This window comes from Salvelinus namaycush, unplaced genomic scaffold (assembly GCF_016432855.1).
Source record: "Salvelinus namaycush isolate Seneca unplaced genomic scaffold, SaNama_1.0 Scaffold127, whole genome shotgun sequence".
NCBI lineage: Eukaryota > Metazoa > Chordata > Actinopteri > Salmoniformes > Salmonidae > Salvelinus > Salvelinus namaycush.
Window position 1 is genome coordinate 189,198 of NW_024057975.1, and position 21,683 is coordinate 210,880.

The window sequence follows — 21,683 nt, forward strand, 5'->3', positions numbered from 1 at the left end:
AACGATTTGGTATCATTTTGATTATGGAAGATTGAATACGTGTGAGAGTGAAACTGTTTACTTGGAACAATTTGTAGCTGTCGTTTCTATCTGAGCATTAGAGAACACCCGACTCAGTTTACCTCCCAGAAAACACCCGGTACCGTAAAGTGTTGTCTATCCACTTAAGAAAATTCAGGCAGAAACAGAAGCGTGGGTGGCTTGACCGCGTTTTGCGAATGACGGCTCACTTGACCGCAGTCTTTAACACGACACATTAGTTCAATAGTTAAACAACTAGAGTTTTTTCCACTGTTTTTAAAATAGTACTTACTGGTGTTAATCAGATCCCCAGTCTTCCCTTCCTCCTCCAACGTGACAGTAATCTCCCCCTCCTCCTTCATTCCAAAAACTGCATCCTCCTCTTTCACTCTTAAAGCTTCTTCCTCTTCTTTCACGTCTTTCTCCTCTTCTTTCACCGTAACAGCCTCATCATCTACTTCTTGTTTAACTGTGACAGCCTCCTCTTCCTTCTCCTCTTTCATAAGAACTTCTGTCTCTGTCCAGCAGACCTCCTCTTCTTTAGCACGGGGGAAGTAGCGGGAGCTCATGGTCGAGGATGTTAGCAAGCTAGATAGCATTAGCCGAGTATAACTTAGCCAGATAGCTAAACACGTAAATAGTCAATTAAATAGAGTAACTAGTAAATACGCATTAAGTGTGTTTAAAAACCGAGGTTAATATTAATAAAAATGGCATAAAGAGCTTCAACGTTGTGGTTTTATGTTGGCTAGAACGCTACCGAGGTGGCTGAAGTGTTGTTGTAGAAAAAACATCCCGTCCACTACATTATACGTCACGCAAGAAGCATCACCTGAAATTACTCACATTGCCATCTGCTGACCGGAGTGGGTTTCACAATTTCTAAAAAAATATTTTACTACATTGTTTATTCTGGCAAACAATGTCATAAAGAAAAAACTATTTCAAAATGTACACTGTTATGTCTGACTTCTTAGAGCCAATACTTTCCTCTATGCAGACGTATACCTGAATGTGAATATGTACATTATGTTTAAATACTAGAATAGTAATTGTTAAGACAATTCTCTGTTCTTTTCCCATCTAGATCAGATCACATCACAATGTATTTAAAAAAAAGTCACAACACTTTACAGGCGTCGGACAGATCAAATCACAATGCATTTAATATTTAAATAAACTTTTTATTTACCTTTAGCAAAGTCACAAAACGATTTACAGAGAAACAATAAGACAGAAAGCAATAGAAATAAACCCAATCAAAATACAGTGAAGACAGAGAAATCAAAAACACAGCGATGGCAGACAGACAGTACATGGACATACTGTACTGAACTATACTGTACTGAACTATACTCTACTGAACTATACTATACTGAACTATACTCTACTGAACTATACTATACTGAACTATACTCTACTGAACTATACTCTACTGAACTATACTGTACTCTACTGAACTATACTTTACTCTACTGAACTACACTGTACTGTACTCTACTGTACTGTACTATAGTTTACTTTACTGTACTGAACTATACTGTACTGTACTGAACTATACTGTACTGAACTATACTGTACTGAACTATACTGTACTATACTGAACTTTACTGAACTATACTGTACTGAACTATACTCTACTGAACTATACTATACTGAACTATACTCTACTGAACTATACTATACTGAACTATACTCTACTGAACTATACTCTACTGAACTATACTGTACTCTACTGAACTATACTTTACTCTACTGAACTACACTGTACTGTACTCTACTGTACTGTACTATAGTTTACTTTACTGTACTGAACTATACTGTACTGTACTGAACTATACTGTACTGAACTATACTGTACTGAACTATACTTTATTGTACTGAACTTTACTGAACTATACTCTACTGAACTACACTGTACTGTACTCTACTGTACTGTACTATACTTTACTGAACTATACTTTACTGCACTGAACTACACTTTACTGTACTCTACTGTACTGTACTATAGTTTACTTTACTGTACTGAACTATACTTTACTGTACTGAACTACACTTTACTGAACTATACTTTACTCTACTGTACTGTACTATAGTTTACCATACTGTACTGAACTATAGTTTACTTTACTGTACTGAACTATACTTTACTGCACTGAACTACACTTTACTGTACTCTACTGTACTGAACTATAGTTTACTTTACTGTACTGAACTATACTGTACTGTACTGAACTATACTGTACTGAACTATACTTTATTGTACTGAACTATACTTTATTGTACTGAACTTTACTGAACTATACTTTACTGAACTATACTTTACTGAACTATACTGAACTGTACTTTACTGAACTGTACTTTACTATACTGAACTATACTATACTGAACTATACTTTATTGTACTGAACTATACTTTATTGTACTGAACTTTACTATACCGAACTATACTTTACTATACTGAACTATACTTTATTGTACTGAACTATACTTTACTGTACTGAACTATACTTTACTGTGCTGAACTATACTTTACTGAACTACACTTTACTGAACTATACTTTACTCTACTGTACTGTACTATAGTTTACCATACTGTACTGAACTATAGTTTACTTTACTGTACTGAACTATACTTTACTGCACTGAACTACACTTTACTGTACTCTACTGTACTGAACTATAGTTTACTTTACTGTACTGAACTATACTGTACTGTACTGAACTATACTGTACTGAACTATACTGTACTGAACTATACTTTATTGTACTGAACTATACTTTATTGTACTGAACTTTACTGAACTATACTTTACTGAACTATACTTTACTGAACTATACTTTACTGAACTGTACTTTACTGAACTGTACTTTACTATACTGAACTATACTATACTGAACTATACTTTATTGTACTGAACTATACTTTATTGTACTGAACTTTACTATACCGAACTATACTTTACTATACTGAACTATACTTTATTGTACTGAACTATACTTTACTGTACTGAACTATACTTTACTGTGCTGAACTATACTTTACTGTACTGAACTATACTGAACTATACTTTACTGTACTGGACTATACTGTACTGGACTATACTTTACTGTACTGGACTATACTTTACTGTACTGAACTATACTTTATTGTACTGAACTATACTTTATTGTACTGAACTATACTTTACTGTACCGAACTATACTTTATTGTACTGAACTATACTGAACTCTACTTTACTGTACTGAACTATACTTTACTGTACTGAACTATACTTTACTATACTGAGCTATACTTTACTGTACTGAACTCTAATTTAAAGTAAAAGCAGGTGGTTTGGTTGTTTAGCTATCTGTAACATCTAGTACTATACTGTACTGAACTCTACTTTAGAGTACAAGCAGGTGGTTTGGTTGTTTAACTATCTGTAACATCTAGTACTATACTGAACTCTACTTTAGAGTACAAGCAGGTGGTTTGGTTGTTTAGCTATCTGTAACATCTAGTACTATACTGTACTGAACTCTACTTTAGAGTACAAGCAGGTGGTTTGGTTGTTTAGCTATCTGTAACATCTAGTACTATACTGTACTGAACTCTACTTTAGAGTACAAGCAGGTGGTTTGGTTGTTTAGCCATCTGTAACATCTAGTACTATACTGTACTGAACTCTACTTTAGAGTACAAGCAGGAGGTTTGGTTGTTTAACTGTCTGCAACATCTAGCAACCCAAAGATAGCATGTATGAATCTCATCACGGACAACTTTAGCATTTTAACTAATTAGAAATTTTGCAACTACTTAGCATGCTAGCTAACCCTTTCCTCTAACCCTTTAACCTTAACCCCTAAACCTAAACCTTAACCCCTAAACCTAACATTAACCCCTAACCCTAACCCCTAGCCTAGCTAATGTTAGCCACAACAAATAGAAATTCGTAACATATCATACGAAATGGATGGACGTCCACAAATTAATACCATACGATTGGTAACATATCATACGAAATGGAGTGTCTCGGATTTACACGTAATTTCAATGAAAATTACCTTGAACCAAAGTGGAATAGCCGTTGAATTGACGTCCAGTGGGTTGCTAGTTATAGATATCTCTGATAGTCTAGTGTCAGGCTACCTCAGCAAGCTAGCTAGCTACTAGCAAAGTAAATATGACATTAAACGGGACAACCAGCCCAGTGGGTTGCTAGTTATAGATATCTCTGATAGTCTAGTGTCAGGCTACCTCAGCAAGCCAGCTAGCTACTAGCAAAGTAAATATGACATTAAACGGGACAACCAGCCCAGTGGGTTGCTAGTTATAGATATCTCTGATAGTCTAGTGTCAGGCTACCTCAGCAAGCCAGCTAGCTACTAGCAAAGTAAATATGACATTAAACGGGACAACCAGCCCAGTGGGTTGCTAGTTATAGATATCTTTGATAGTCTAGTGTCAGGCTACCTCAGCAAGCCAGCTAGCTACTAGCAAAGTAAATATGACATTAAACGGGACAACCAGCCCAGTGGGTTGCTAGTTATAGATATCTTTGATAGTCTAGTGTCAGGCTACCTCAGCAAGCCGGCTAGCTACTAGCAAAGTAAATATGACATTAAACGGAACAACCAGCCCAGTGGGTTGCTAGTTATAGATATCTCTGATAGTCTAGTGTCAGGCTACCTCAGCAAGCCAGCTAGCTACTAGCAAAGTAAATATGACATTAAACGGGACAACCAGCCCAGTGGGTTGCTAGTTATAGATATCTTTGATAGTCTAGTGTCAGGCTACCTCAGCAAGCCAGCTAGCTACTAGCAAAGTAAATATGACATTAAACGGGACAACCAGCCCAGTGGGTTGCTAGTTATAGATATCTCTGATAGTCTAGTGTCAGGCTACCTCAGCAAGCTACTAGCAAAGTAAATATGACATTAAACGGGACAACCAGCCCAGTGGGTTGCTAGTTATAGATATCTCTGATAGTCTAGTGTCAGGCTACCTCAGCAAGCTACTAGCAAAGTAAATATGACATTAAACGGGACAACCAGCCCAGTGGGTTGCTAGTTATAGATATCTCTGATAGTCTAGTGTCAGGCTACCTCAGCAAGCCAGCTAGCTACTAGCAAAGTAAATATGACATTAAACGGGACAACCAGCCCAGTGGGTTGCTAGTTATAGATATCTCTGATAGTCTAGTGTCAGGCTACCTCAGCAAGCCAGCTAGCTACTAGCAAAGTAAATATGACATTAAACGGGACAACCAGCCCAGTGGGTTGCTAGTTATAGATATCTTTGATAGTCTAGTGTCAGGCTACCTCAGCAAGCCAGCTATCTACTAGCAAAGTAAATATGACATTAAACGGGACAACCAGCCCAGTGGGTTGCTAGTTATAGATATCTCTGATAGTCTAGTGTCAGGCTACCTCAGCAAGCCAGCTAGCTACTAGCAAAGTAAATATGACATTAAACGGGACAACCAGCCCAGTGGGTTGCTAGTTATAGATATCTCTGATAGTCTAGTGTCAGGCTACCTCAGCAAGCCAGCTAGCTACTAGCAAAGTAAATATGACATTAAACGGGACAACCAGCCCAGTGGGTTGCTAGTTATAGATATCTCTGATAGTCTAGTGTCAGGCTACCTCAGCAAGCCAGCTAGCTACTAGCAAAGTAAATATGAAATTAAACGGGACAACCAGCCCAGTGGGTTGCTAGTTATAGATATCTTTGATAGTCTAGTGTCAGGCTACCTCAGCAAGCCAGCTATCTACTAGCAAAGTAAATATGACATTAAACGGGACAACCAGCCCAGTGGGTTGCTAGTTATAGATATCTCTGATAGTCTAGTGTCAGGCTACCTCAGCAAGCCAGCTAGCTACTAGCAAAGTAAATATGACATTAAACGGGACAACCAGCCCAGTGGGTTGCTAGTTATAGATATCTCTGATAGTCTAGTGTCAGGCTACCTCAGCAAGCTACTAGCAAAGTAAATATGACATTAAACGGGACAACCAGCCCAGTGGGTTGCTAGTTATAGATATCTCTGATAGTCTAGTGTCAGGCTACCTCAGCAAGCCAGCTAGCTACTAGCAAAGTAAATATGACATTAAACGGGACAACCAGCCCAGTGGGTTGCTAGTTATAGATATCTCTGATAGTCTAGTGTCAGGCTACCTCAGCAAGCCAGCTAGCTACTAGCAAAGTAAATATGACATTAAACGGGACAACCAGCCCAGTGGGTTGCTAGTTATAGATATCTCTGATAGTCTAGTGTCAGGCTACCTCAGCAAGCCAGCTAGCTACTAGCAAAGTAAATATGACATTAAACGGGACAACCAGCCCAGTGGGTTGCTAGTTATAGATATCTTTGATAGTCTAGTGTCAGGCTACCTCAGCAGCTAGCTAGCTACTAGCAAAGTAAATATGACATTAAACGGGACAACCAGCCCAGTGGGTTGCTAGTTATAGATATCTCTGATAGTCTAGTGTCAGGCTACCTCAGCAAGCCAGCTAGCTACTAGCAAAGTAAATATGACATTAAACGGGACAACCAGCCCAGTGGGTTGCTAGTTATAGATATCTTTGATAGTCTAGTGTCAGGCTACCTCAGCAGCTAGCTAGCTACTAGCAAAGTAAATATGACATTAAACGGGACAACCAGCCCAGTGGGTTGCTAGTTATAGATATCTCTGATAGTCTAGTGTCAGGCTACCTCAGCAAGCCAGCTAGCTACTAGCAAAGTAAATATGACATTAAATGGGACAACCAGCCCAGTGGGTTGCTAGTTATAGATATCTCTGATAGTCTAGTGTCAGGCTACCTCAGCAAGCCAGCTAGCTACTAGCAAAGTAAATATGACATTAAACGGGACAACCAGCCCAGTGGGTTGCTAGTTATAGATATCTCTGATAGTCTAGTGTCAGGCTACCTCAGCAAGCCAGCTAGCTACTAGCAAAGTAAATATGACATTAAACAGGACAACCAGCCCAGTGGGTTGCTAGTTATAGATATCTTTGATAGTCTAGTGTCAGGCTACCTCAGCAAGCCAGCTAGCTACTAGCAAAGTAAATATGACATTAAACGGGACAACCAGCCATATCCGAGAGAAGTGTGTTTAAAACACAGCGGCAAATATACACAGACAGTGTTGTAGCCATTTCCTGCAGTCAATTACCAAAAGCGCCCTATTTGGCCTCACGATTTCATTGTAATTATGAAATTGGCCTCATCTTTGGCCTCATGATTTCATTATAATTTCATTGTAAATAAAGGCTCATTCAAACATCCCGACAAAAAAACTGGTGTTTCTTTGTCAAACAGTTTTGTTATATTTCTTCTGTGATGTATATAAAGTGTAACAAACAAACCCAAAACGTGTCTTCTTTTGTTGTTGTTGCCCATAAACCATGTATGTGAGATGTATACTTTTGTATACTTTTCTTTAAAAGTATATTTGTTTGAGAATACCAAGAATCACTCTGTGACCCTGATTTAGCCCCCTTTTGCTGTAAAAGGATAAGAGCTTCAATGTTACGGCTATGTTGGTTACCAAGGTAACTGACTAGCTGTTGTTGAAGCGTCCCGTCCACTAGATTATACGTCACACTGGCCACTCCATTTACTACCGACTGAAGTTGGAAATGCACTGAACTAGGAAACTCAAACATTTCTGACTTGCTGATTAGTTGAACGCAAGTTTCCTAGTTTCCCGACTAGCACGTAAACGTGGTAAAAATCTTTATTTTTGTATTTATTTTCAGACAAAACTTTTATTTTTCATGTATTTTTATTTAAAAAACTATATGGATACGTACAAAAGAGAATCATGTGTTGATCAGAACAGATAGGAAATCAATCAAACAGATCATCAATCAATATGCAGCTGGATCTATACTGCTCCTACATGATGTAACAATACAATGTATATAATGAACAGACTAGGTCTATACTGCTCCTACATGGTATAACAATACAATGAATATAATGAACAGACTAGGTCTATACTGCTCCTACATGATATAACAATACAATGAATATAATGAACAGACTAGGTCTATACTGCTCCTACATGATGTAACAATACAATGTATATAATGAACAGACTAGGTCTATACTGCTCCTACAGGGTATAACAATACAATGTATATAATGAACAGACTAGGTCTATACTGTTCCTACATGATGTAACAATACAATGTATATAATGAACAGACTAGGTCTATACTGCTCCTACAGGGTATAACAATACAATGTATATAATGAACAGACTAGGTCTATACTGTTCCTACAGGGTATAACAATACAATGTATATAATGAACAGACTAGGTCTATACTGTTCCTACATGATGTAACAATACAATGAATATAATGAACAGACTAGGTCTATACTGCTCATACATGATGTAACAATACAATGTATATAATGAACAGACTAGGTCTATACTGCTCCTACATGGTATAACAATACAATGTATATAATGAACAGACTAGGTCTATACTGTTCCTACATGATGTAACAATACAATGTATATAATGAACAGACTAGGTCTATACTGCTCCTACATGATGTAACAATACAATGTATATAATGAACAGACTAGGTCTATACTGCTCCTACGTGGTGTAACAATACATCATGTAGATGTATATAATGAACAGACTAGGTCTATACTGCTCCTACGTGGTGTAACAATACATCATGTAGATGTATATAATGAACAGACTAGGTCTATACTGCTCCTACATGGTGTAACAATACATCATGTAGATGTATATAATGAACAGACTAGGTCTATACTGCTCCTAAATGTTTGCCACAGATTGCGTGCAAGGATTCGACATCATTCCATACATCAGAGGACTGACTAAACATCTCACCAGGTAGAATGGAAAGCTTGTCAAAAACCTGAAAGAAACAGTTGGCAAGCGCCTGACTGTTTCTGAGCAGAAGCCATACCAGATGGGACACCAATGTAAAGTATGGGCTGTATATTGTAATTAAACAGTGAAATAAGACCTGTACATGTGAAGTTGTTTGTTAGTTTTTTTTTAAAACTACTAAGTACATTCACAACTATTTTAAATACATCCAAATAATTTATAATATTTATTATACTGTCTTTCAAATTCTTAATATGATATGTAGTTGAAGAATGCCAATACTTTCCAAATGGTAATTTCAAATACATTCCAATATTCAAATGGTTGTTTTTTCATATCTAGGTAATGTAAATACTGGTTTTGAAATGAATGAAGCCCTGCTCCTATGGCGTCTTCTACCGTGTGTGTCTCTCATTTTCTTTCAGGCCCCTTAACTGAAGAAAGCCCTTTCTAAACTGGGAACAAAAGTGAGGCTACTCTCATGTGTGTGTCCTCTCGTGTGTTTTTAGGTGCACTAACTGAACAAAACCCTTTCCACACTGGGATCAAAGGTGAGGCTTCTCTCCTGAGTGTGTCATTTTATGCGTTTTTAAGTTCCCTAACTGGGTAAAACTTTTTCCGTATTTGAGAGCATTGGAAAGGCTCTTCTCTCTTGTGTGTGTCATCTCATGTGTTTTCAGGCTCACTACCCAGTTAAACCCCTTTCCACACTGAGAGCACTGGAATGGTTGTTCTCGTGTGTATTCTCTTATGCTCTTTCAGATGCCATGAGTGAATAAATCCCTTTCCACACTGAGAGCATTGGAAAGGCCTCTCTACTAAGTGTGTTCTCTCATGTGATTTCAGGTCCCCTGATGAGAAAAATTTATTTTCACACTGGGAGCATTGATACGGCTTCTCTCCAGTGTGTGCTCTTTCATGCACTTTTAGATGCCCCGACTGTCCAAAACCCTTTCCACACTGAGAGCAGTGATGAGGCTTCTCCCCTGTATGTGTTCTTTCATGATTTTTCAGCTTCCCTCTCTGGGTAAAACTCTTTCCACACTGGGAGCATTGAAATGGCTTCTCCCCTGTGTGTAATCTTTCATGCTCTTTCAGATGCGATGACTGGATAAATCCCTTTCCACACTGAGAGCATTGGAAAGGCCTCTCTACTAAGTGTGTTTTCTCATGTGATTTCAGGTACCCTGATGATAAAAATATATTTTCACACTGGGAGCATTGATACGGCTTCTCTCCAGTGTGTGTTCTTTCATGCACTTTTAGATGCCTTGACTGTCCAAAACCCTTTCCACACTGAGAGCAGTGATGAGGCTTCTCCCCTGTATGTGTTCTTTCATGATAGTTCAGCTTCCCTCTCTGGGTAAAACTCTTTCCACACTGGGAGCATTGGAATGGCTTCTCTCCTGTGTGTATTCTTTCATGCTCTTTCAGATGCGATGACTGGCTAAATCTCTTTCCACACTGAGAGCATTGGAAAGGCCTCTCTACTAAGTGTGTTCTCTCATGTGATTTCAGGTCCCCTGATGAGAAAAATTTCTTTTCACACTGGGAGCATTGATACGGCTTCTCTCCAGTGTGTGTTCTTTCATGCACTTTTAGAGAACCTGACTGTCCAAAACCCTTTCCACACTGAGAGCATTGGTAAGGCTTCTCTCCTGTGTGTATTCTTTCGTGTTGTTTCAGGTGCCCTAACCGGATAAATCTCTTTCCACACTGGGAACACTGGTGGGGTCTTGCTGGTTTGGATGTCACTGGGTCTGATTCCCCTGTAGGACTCTTCCTAGTGTCAGAGTGAGAGTCTGGCCTCTTTTCTGTCAAAGACAAAACATAGTATTTTGTTAAAACAGAGACCTGAATGAAACCTACACATGATAAAAAAATGTCTTCTTATGGAGGCTTAATCAAGTCTAGAACCCTCATTATAAAATGGGTAGTTTGGATCCTGAATGCTGATTGGTTGATACCCATTTGCAATAATCCACTGGTAATACCTGTTAACAGTTCCATTTGAATGATCCCAAAAGATCCACTGTCCCACAGCCCAGCCAGGCCAGGCCATTTATAAACTAATCTCCACTGGCCCACAGCTCAGCCAGGCCATTTATAAACTAATCTCCACTGGCCTAGCCAGGCCATTTATAAACTAATCTCCACTGGCCCAGCCAGGCCATTTATTAACTAATCTCCACTGTCCCACAGCCCAGCCAGGCAATTTATAAACTAATCTCCACTGTCCCACAGCCCTGCCAGGCCAGTACAGAGGGACATCATTAACCCATGGCTTCTAGCCTAACATTTGGTTTGGAACAGAGGGACATCATTAACCCATGGCTACTAGTCTAACATTTGGTTTGGAACAGAGGGACATCATTAACCCATGGTTACTAATCTAACATTATTATCAACACACTATAAAGGACTGTTTCAACCCTGTGGATTATTATCAACACACTATAAAGGACTGTTTCAACCCTGTGGATTATTATCAACACACTATAAAGGACTGTTTCAACCCTGTGGATTATTATCAACAAAACAATATTCAGGACTGTTTCAACACTGTGGATTATCATCAACAACACACTATAAAGGACTGTTTCAACCCTGTGGATTATTATCAACACACTATAAAGGACTGTTTCAACCCTGTGGATTATTATCAACAACACACTATAAAGGACTGTTTCAACCCTGTGGATTATTATCAACACACTATAAAGGGCTGTTTCAACCCTGTGGATTATTATCAACACACTATAAAGGACTGTTTCAACCCTGTGGATTATTATCAACACACTATAAAGGACTGTTTCAACCCTGTGGATTATTATCAACACACTATAAAGGACTGTTTCAACCCTGTGGATTATTATCAACACACTATAAAGGACTGTTTCAACCCTGTGGATTATTATCAACAACACACTATTAACTTCTTGGGATAGGGGGCAGCATTGGGAAGTTTGGATGAAAAGCGTGCCCAGAGTAAACTGCCTGTTTCTCACACGCCCAGAAGCTAGATTATGCATATAATTAGTAGATTTGGATAGAAAACATAGAGTTTCCAAAACTGTTAAAATAATATCTGTGAGTATAACAGAACACATATGGCAGGCAAAAACCTGAGAAAAATCCAACCAGGAAGTGGGAAATCTGAGGTTCGTAGTTTTTTAAAAGTGATTGCCTAACCAATATCCTGTGTCTATGGGGTCAGATTGCACTTCCTAAGGCTTCCACTAGATGTCATCAGTCTTTAGAAAGTTGTTTCAGGCTTCTATTGTGAGAGAGGATAAGAGAGACTAAGAGGGAAGAGAGAGGGGAGAGAATAAGACCACTCAAAGCAGGTGGCTAAAGCCTTTAGTTGTTTATCGCGCGCGGCCATGAGCTCCGTTCCCTTTCCTTTCTAATGACAACGGAATTGTCTGTTTGGAATATTATTGAAGATTTATGATAAAAACATCCTAAAGATTGATTATATACATCGTTTGACATGTTTCTACGAACTGTAATTGAACTCTGGACTTTGTGCTCGCGCTTTGTGCATTTGGATTACTGGACTACACGCGCGAACAAAAAGGAGGTATTTGGACATAAAGATGAACTTTATCGAACAAAACTAACATTTATTGTCTAACATGGAGACCTGGGAGTGCCATCAGATGAAGATAATCAAAGGTAAGTGATTAATTTTAACTCTATTTCTGACTTTTGTGACACCTCTCCTTGGTTGGAAAATGGTTGTATGGTTTTCTGTGGCTAGGCGCTGACCTAACATAATCGCATGGTGTGCTTTCGCCGTAAAGCCTTTTTGAAATCGGTCACAGCGGCTGGATTAACAAGAAGTGTATCTTTAATCGTATGTATAACACTTGTATCTTTCATCAATGTTTATGATGAGTATTTCTGTAATTTGATGTGGCTCTCTGCATTTTTACCGGATGTTTTGTTTTGAGACAATGCATTTCTGAACATAAAGCTCCAATTTCAAATGAGGTTTTCGGACATAAAGATTAACTTTATCGAACAAAACACACATTTATTGTCTAACGGAGTTCTGGGAGTGCCATCCGGTGAAGATCATCAAAGGTTAGTGATTAATTTAACGCTATTTCTGACTTTTTTGACACCTCTCCTTCTTTGGAAAATGGTTGTATGTTTTTCTATGGCTAGGCGCTGACCTAACATAATCGCATGGTGTGCTTTCGCCGTAAAGCGTTTTTGAAATCGGACACTGTGGCTGGATTTACAACAAGTGTTTCTTTAAAATGGTGTAAAATACATGTATGTTTGAGGAATTTTAATTATGGGATTTCTGTTGTTTTGAAATTGGCGCCCTGCAGTTTCACTGGCTGTTGAAAAGGTGGGACGCTACCGTCTCACGTACCCTAGAGAGGTTAAACATAAAATAAGTAAATAAGTAATTTTAAGTGGAAGTCCAAAACTTGATTTTACATCGAAGACACAAAGCACATCAGTAACATCTCCCCGTTGTTGAAAGGGTTCGACACATGCTGTTTAAATGGCCCAACTTCTTATTTAGACGTTCACAGGTTTTCAACATTTTGACTATCATCGATGTCATATTTTGTGTAAAGTAAAAAATAATGTGAAATATTTTGGGTAGATGTTCCTAAAACTGATAGTAACTACCATAAACAAAAATATAAACGCAACATGTAAAGTGTTGGATGTTTCATGAGCTGAAAAAAAAGATGGCAGAATTATTAACATCCCAGTTAGTGAACATTTATTCTTTGCCAAGATAATCCATCCACCTCACAGGTGTGGCATATCAAGAAGCTGATTGAACAGCTTGATTATTACACAGGTGCACCTTGTGCTGGGGATAATAAAAGACCACTCTAAAATGTGCAGTTGTGTCACACAACAATGCCACAGATGTCTCAGAGGGAGCGTGCAATTGGCATGCTGACTGCAGGAATGTCCACCGGAGCTGTTGCCATGGAATTGAATGAACACCAGTCAAAAGTTTGGACACGCCTACTAAAGGGTTATTCTTTATTTTTACTATTTTCTGCATTGTAGAATAATAGTGAAGACATCAAAACTATGAAATAACACATTAAATCATGTAGTAACCACAAGTGTTAAAACCTCTTTGGGCTAGGTTGCGGTATTTTGACGTCCGGATGAAAAGCGTTCCCAAAGTAAACCGCCTGCTACTCTGGCCCAGAAGCTAGGATATGCATATAATTGGTAGATGTGGATAGAAAACACTCTAAAGTTTCCAAAACCGTTAGATTAATGTCTGTGAGTATAACAGAACTGAAATGGCAGGCGCCGAGGACAAACCACCACCCCCCCAAAAAAAGAAATCAGCATAACACTGATTTCAATGGCTGGCACTTTTATTATAGGGCGAAATTCTCCCCGATTGCAGTTCCTTGGGCATCCACTAGATGTCAACAGTCTTTAGAAAGAGTTTAAGGCTGGTTTTTCTTTAAATGAGGGAGAAGTTGTAGTTTTTCTAAGTGGCTCCCATATTGGCTGTAGTGTTTCCAAGCGCATGGCCGAGAGAACGCGTTCTTTTTGTTTGTCTCCGGTAAAGACAATAACTATTCTCTGTCTTACATTTTATAGATTATTTACGTATTAGGGTACCTAAAGTTTAATTATAAACGTTGTTTGACTTGTTTGGATAAGTTTATTAGTAACGTTTGGGGTTCATTCATTTGTATGCATTTTGATGAAGGGAAATCGGTGGATTATTGACTGAAAGGTGCCAGCTAAACTGAGTTTTTATGGATATAAAGAAGGACTTTATCGAACAAAAGGACAATTTGTAATGTAACTAGGACCTTTTGGCGAGCCAACAGAAGAAGATCTTCAAAGGTAAGGCATATATTATATCGCTATTTCTGACTTTCGTGTCGCAACTGCCTGGTTGAAATCTGGGTTTCATGTTTTTGTATGCGGGGCACTATCCTCAGATAATCGCATGGTTTGCTTTCACCGTAAAGCCTTTTTGTAAGCTGACACCGGGGCTGGATTAACAAGAAGTTAAGCTTTATTTTGATGTATTACACTTGTATGTATATGACTGTTAAATATTTATATTTCTGTTGTTTGAATTCCATGTGTTTTTTAATAGTTTGATGTCTTCACTATTATTCTACAATAGAAAATCGTCAAAATAAAGAAAAACCCTTGAATGAGTAGGTGTTCTAAAGCTTTTGACCTGTAGTGTAGAATAATATATCTGTAGATCAGATGTTAATGAAGCAATACATACAAATTTGTGTCTTGAGTTTTGTTTGCCTGTTCTAGAGTCTGGTAAAGATAGGGGGTTGACTGGGACAGACAATGTAACATCCATAACGTTTTAAGGAAAGGTTTTTGTAAAAACATTCAACTTACATCGGATCATCTTGAAACTGTCTCTCTAAAGCTAACTTTCATCAAGGTTTTATATGGTCTATTGGTTTCTCTCTTTTCATTGGCAGAATCCTTTTTCATTGTTATGATATTCATAACATCCATATCCACCAGTCTATATTCCTGTCAACTAACAGAACTCTGCTGGTTGTCCTGGTAACAGATACCAGTCTATCTTCCTGTCAACTAACAGAACTCTGCTGGTTGTCCTGGTAACAGATACCAGTCTATCTTCCTGTCAACTAACAGAACTCTGCTGGTTGTCCTGTTAACAGATACCAGTCTATCTTCCTGTTAACTAACAGAACTCTGCTGGTTGTCCTGGTAACAGATACCAGTGGGCAGATCTATTTTATTTGTTCAAACTAAACTACAGCACTTACTTTGATGTGTCAAATCTGATCCTTTCTTCTCTCCTCCTCCTCTCACAGTTCCACTCAGCCCCGTTGTTTTCCTGCAGTCCACCAGCAGCACAGACAACCTCTTCATACCCAGCAGTAAGGTGCTACCGGGAGAGGCACGACCTGGGGACTCCGGGAGGGAGGAAGGGCTAGCGTTGTCCTGGTAACCATAAAGAGGGGACACAGACACATATCATTATGGATGCTGATGCCACTGTTGACATGAAGTTCTTTACAGAAACCCAGCCCAGACCCAGATAGAGCAAGCTGTATGTTAGACCAGACCATGCTGTACCATCTGGTGTTCTGATCTGGAGAGACTCTTCTCTGACTCGTCAGCATCAGGATGTTGTTGAGGCTCCCCAGAGGATCCACCATAGTCGTGTCTCTCTCCTGTGTGAACAATCATAGGGTCTTACAAGAGACATTAATATCTCTAAACAGGGCCTAAAATTTAACGAGAAGATTAACGAGAAGTGTATCTTTAAAATGGTGGATAATACTTGTATGTTTGAGGAATTTTAATAATGAGATTTCTGTTGTTTGAATTTGGCGCCCTGCAATTTCACTGGCTGTTAGCGAGGTGGGACGCTAGCGTCCAGAACGATCCCAGAGAGGTTAAAGACTGTTTCAACCCTGTGGATTATTATCAACACACTATAAAGGACTGTTTCAACCCTGTGGATTATTATAAACACACTATAAAGGACTGTTTCAACCCTGTGGATTATTATCAACACACTATAAAGGACTGTTTCAACCCTGTGGATTATTATCAACACACTATAAAGGACTGTTTCAACCCTGTGGATTATTATCAACACACTTATAGGCCTAACTCAAATACTACGGACCTAATAAACGCCATAGAGATTTCAATCGGATCGGCCTGTCTTACCTTATAGGCCTAACTCAAATACTACGGACCTAATAAACGCCATAGAGATGTCAATCGGATCGGCCTGTCTTACCTTATAGGCCCAACTCAAATACTACGGACCTAATAAACGCCATAGAGATGTCAATCGGATCGGCCTGTCTTACCTTATAGGCCTAACTCAAATACTACGGACCTAATAAACGCCATAGAGATTTCAATCGGATCGGCCTGTCTTACCTTATAGGCCCAACTCAAATACTACGGACCTAATAAACGCCATGGAGATGTCAATCGGATCGGCCCGTCTTACCTTATAGGCCCAACTCAAATACTACGGACCTAATAAACGCCATGGAGATGTCAATCGGATCGGCCCGTCTTACCTTATAGGCCCAACTCAAATACTACGGACCTAATAAACGCCATGGAGATGTCAATCGGATCGGCCTGTTCTTACCTTATAGGCCCAACTCAAATACTACGGACCTAAGGCCTTTTCTCCAATCTGGGCGTTTCCTTCTCTCCCTATAGCGATGCTGTTTTTCAATGTTAACGTTTTGTTGATGGCCCTCAGTCTTTGTAGCTTTAACAATTCCTTAAAATACAGAATAAATTATTCAAGTGTAGAACTTCAGTACAATGCCCCCTTAAAAAACATGTTTTTTTAACAACTGCAGAGTTTGTGCCGCTGTTTTTAAGACAGTACTCACTGGTGTTAATCAGATCTCCAGTCTCCTCCTCTTCACCCTCCTCCCCCTCTTTCACCGTGACAGTCATATCTTCCTTTTCTTCCTCCTCTTTCACTCTAAAAACATCCTCTTCCTCCTTCACTAACACAGCTTCTTCCTCCCCTTTCACTGTGACAGTCATCTCCCCCTCCTCTTCCTCCTTCACTAACACAGCTTCTTCCTCCACTTTCACTGTGACAGTCATCTCCCCCTCCTCTTCCTCCTTCACTAACACAGCTTCTTCCTCCCCTTTCCCTGTGACAGTCATCTCCCCCTCCTCTTCCTCCCCCACTAACACAGCTTTTTCCTCCCCTTTCCCTGTGACAGTCATCTCCCCCTCCTCCTTCACTAACACAGCTTCTTCCTCCCCTTTCCCTGTGACAGTTATCTCCCCCTCCTCTTCCTCCTTCACTAACACAGCTTCTTCCTCCCCTTTCATCTCCGGATCCTCGCGTTTCACGGTGATATCGTCCTCCTCTTCCTCTTTCACGATAATGTTCAGCCCCAGAGCTTCTTTTTCCGACCAGCAGACCTCTTCTTTAATAGGGGTCGAGTAGCTTATTGAGCTCATGGTGGTGGATGTTAGTTGGCTAGCTAGTTAATTAGCATTAGCAACTATCTTAACAAGTTAGCTGACTAACAACATATATATGACATTTAATAACTAGTAAGCAGACAGACTGTGTGCTTAAAACCCTGCGGTTAATATACACAAAATTGTGAAAAAAGCTCCGACGTTTTGGTTTGTATGTTTGCTAGCAAGCTAACTGTTCACGAGTCCGTCTTGCTGTTGAAAAAGCTTCCCGCTCCGTCCACTAGATTACACGTCACGCAAGAAAAATTACTTGAAAGACTCACATCGCCATCTGCTGACTGGAGTGGGTAACGCAATTTTGGAAAATATTCACTCCACCGTGTTTATTCTGCCAAACAATATGTCATAACAAAATAACCAGATATTTGTTTCCTTACTTCTTACCGCTTTTGAGAGGCCTTTTGCCTCTTACCAGGCCGTCATTATAAACAACAATTTGTTCTTATTTGACCTGCCTTGTACATAAAAATTTTTTTTTATTAAAGTAACAGCTAATACTCTCTCCTCTACGCAGATTCTGTCCGTACAACCAGGGTTATAAAGTGCATAGCAATATTTTTGCCGCAACACAATTCTCAAAACTGATCGAAACAAGACAGGCTGGAAGAAAAAAAAATCGCCTGGATAATAATGGTTGAAATGATTAGGCTTCTTCTAGCTATCCTAGTTTAGCCTGGTCGGGATAATCCTACATCCTCTTCGCTCAAGCCGAAACATAGCATTAGTAATTCTCTTCTAATTTCGCATCTATTATGTTCAGTTGGTCCTCGATTCCGTTGACAGCGGCAATATGGAACACTGCGGTTTGTTCGTGTCTGCTTCCTGGTCACATGACCACCATGCATGGAGAGAGAGCGAGCGCAGATCAATATATTTCCTGCTGGATGAAGCCTCAGGCATCTTCTTAAATAAAACATATATGTTTTTACTCTATAACCCAATGCAATTACTTCCTGTCCTTAGCCTTAGGGTTCCACAAAAACAGGAAGTTACCTTTCACAGTATACAGGTGAGTTAAGTGGAAGCCTCTCCTACTCCTCAGAATAATCAGTTATAAACAGTTATAACCTCTACTGACACGCCACTGTTCAGACTGGTAGTTTGTGTATCAACAGAGGCCTCGGACTTGATCAGGTGTTCATCTGTCTGGAGCTGCTGAAGTGACTACTTCCTGTGATCAGGTGTTCATCTGTCTGGAGCTGCTGAAGTGACTACTTCCTGTGATCAGGTGTTCATCTGTCTGGAGCTGCTGAAGTGACTACTTCATGTGATCAGGTGTTCATCTGTCTGAAGCTGCTGAAGTGACTACTTCCTGTGATCAGGTGTTCATCTGTCTGGAGCTGCTGAAGTGACTACTTCCTGTGATCAGGTGTTCATCTGTCTGGAGCTGCTGAAGTGACTACTTCCTGTGATCAGGTGTTCATCTGTCTGGAGCTGCTGAAGTGACTACTTCCTGTGATCAGGTGTTCATCTGTCTGGAGCTGCTGAAGTGACTACTTCCTGTGATCAGGTGTTCATCTGTCTGGAGCTGCTGAAGTGACTACTTCCTGTGATCAGGTGTTCATCTGTCTGGAGCTGCTGAAGTGACTACTTCCTGTGATCAGGTGTTCATCTGTCTGGAGCTGCTGAAGTGACTACTTCCTGTGATCAGGTGTTCATCTGTCTGGAGCTGCTGAAGTGACTACTTCCTGTGATCAGGTGTTCATCTGTCTGAAGCTACTGAAGTGACTACTTCCTGTGATCAGGTGTTCATCTGTCTGGAGCTGCTGAAGTGACTACTTCCTGTGATCAGGTGTTCATCTGTCTGAAGCTACTGAAGTGACTACTTCCTGTGATCAGGTGTTCATCTGTCTGGAGCTGCTGAAGTGACTACTTCCTGTGATCAGGTGTTCATCTGTCTGGAGCTGCTGAAGTGACTACTTCCTGTGATCAGGTGTTCATCTGTCTGGAGCTGCTGAAGTGACTACTTCCTGTGATCAGGTGTTCATCTGTCTGAAGCTACTGAAGTGACTACTTCCTGTGATCAGGTGTTCATCTGTCTGAAGCTACTGCAGTGACTACTTCCTGTGGACACAGCCACTGTATAAAGGGCTGCTTGGAGGTTTCCTAGCGATCACCAGAGTTTCTGTCTGCTGCGTTAGATGGATGGACATGAAGGCCATGATACAGTCTCAACAGAATCGACTGAGAAACAGGTAAGGCTGAGAACTCCATTGACAGCTGTCAGTTTTATATTATTATCACATTTATATTTCGACATTATTTTTCTACATGTCTTTACCGTCATATTGTCAATATGTCTCATATCAAATGGAAGTGTTTTTTTTTATGTTTAAAGTAACTGGAAGAGTTAGAAAAATCAGCCAATGGCCAGAAATGTCAAACTACACAAACAATCTAGGATGACAGAAAAGGGAACAATCAAACATGATCACTTGTCTTAAAGGGATAGTTTTTCACTTGTCTTAAAGGGATAGTTTTATATTTTCATCCAAACCAAGTTTTACTAAACTGGTTGTTTAGCAACATCTCTAATCTCCTGGCTCAAAGCTTTATTTACTAAGCTGGTTGTTTAACGACATCTCTAATCTCCTGGCTCAAAGCTTTATTTACTAAACTGGTTGTTCAGCAACATCTCTAATCTCCTGGCTCAAAGCTTTATTTACTAAACTGGTTGTTCAGCAACATCTCTAATCTCCTGGCTCAAAGCTTTATTTACTAAACTGGTTGTTTAGCAACACCTCTAATCTCCTGGCTCAAAGCTTTATTTACTAAACTGGTTGTTTAATGACATCTCTAATCTCCTGGCTCAAAGCTTTATTTACTAAGCTGGTTGTTTAACAACATCTCTAATCTCCTGGCTCAAAGCTTTATTTACTAAGCTGGTTGTTTAGCAACATCTCTAATCTCCCGGCTCAAAGCTTTATTTACTAAGCTGGTTGCTTAGCAACATCTCTAATCTCCTGGCTCTTTGTTGCAATATAGTCGAGATGGATGGAACCAGTTAGAGATGCATTTACAATGAGGAAGGAGCGAGAAGGGCAGACCTCTTGTCCCATACTTTCATAAAACAACTCTCTGTAACCTGGCTGGGTCTCCTCTCTGTAACCTGGCTGGGTCTCCTCTCTGTAACCTGGCTGGGTCTCCTCTCTGTAACCTGGCTGGGTCTCCTCTCTGTAACCTGGCTGGGTCTCCTCTCTGTAACCTGGCTGGGTCTCCTCTCTGTAACCTGGCTGGGTCTCCTCTCTGTTACCTGGCTGCGTCTCCTCTCTGTTACCTGGCTGCGTCTCCTCTCTGTTACCTGGCTGCGTCTCCTCTCTGTAACCTGGCTGGGTCTCCTCTCTGTAACCTGGCTGGGTCTCCTCTCTGTAACCTGGCTGGGTCTCCTCTCTGTAACCTGGCTGGGTCTCCTCCTTTCTGTAACCTGGCTGCGTCTCCTCTCTGTTACCTGGCTGCGTCTCCTCTCTGTAACCTGGCTGGGTCTCCTCTCTGTAACCTGGCTGGGTCTCCTCTCTGTAACCTGGCTGGGTCTCCTCTCTGTAACCTGGCTGGGTCTCCTCCTTTCTGTAACCTGGCTGGGTCTCCTCTCTGTTACCTGGCTGCGTCTCCTCTCTGTAACCTGGCTGGGTCTCCTCTCTGTAACCTGGCTGGGTCTCCTCTCTGTAACCTGGCTGGGTCTCCTCTCTGTAACCTGGCTGGGTCTCCTCCTTTCTGTAACCTGGCTGGGTCTCCTCCTGTGATTGGTTAGGCTGTCTCACACACGTGGTTATATAAAAGCTTTATTGTGAT

At 40.1% G+C, this 21,683-nt stretch overlaps 1 protein-coding gene across 1 annotated transcript; it reads right to left on the minus strand.

Annotated features, from left to right (window-relative positions):
• Positions 1 to 8,763: 8,763 nt before the first annotated feature.
• LOC120036257 (zinc finger protein 2 homolog) lies at positions 8,764 to 17,738 on the minus strand. Its single transcript, XM_038982736.1, has 3 exons — positions 17,407 to 17,738; positions 15,674 to 15,714; positions 8,764 to 10,705 (listed from the first exon to the last, which is right to left on the minus strand). The coding sequence occupies exons 1-3, from the start codon at positions 17,736 to 17,738 to the stop codon at positions 9,585 to 9,587; spliced, it is 1,494 nt and encodes a 497-aa protein (XP_038838664.1). The 3' UTR covers positions 8,764 to 9,584.
• Positions 17,739 to 21,683: the final 3,945 nt, after the last annotated feature.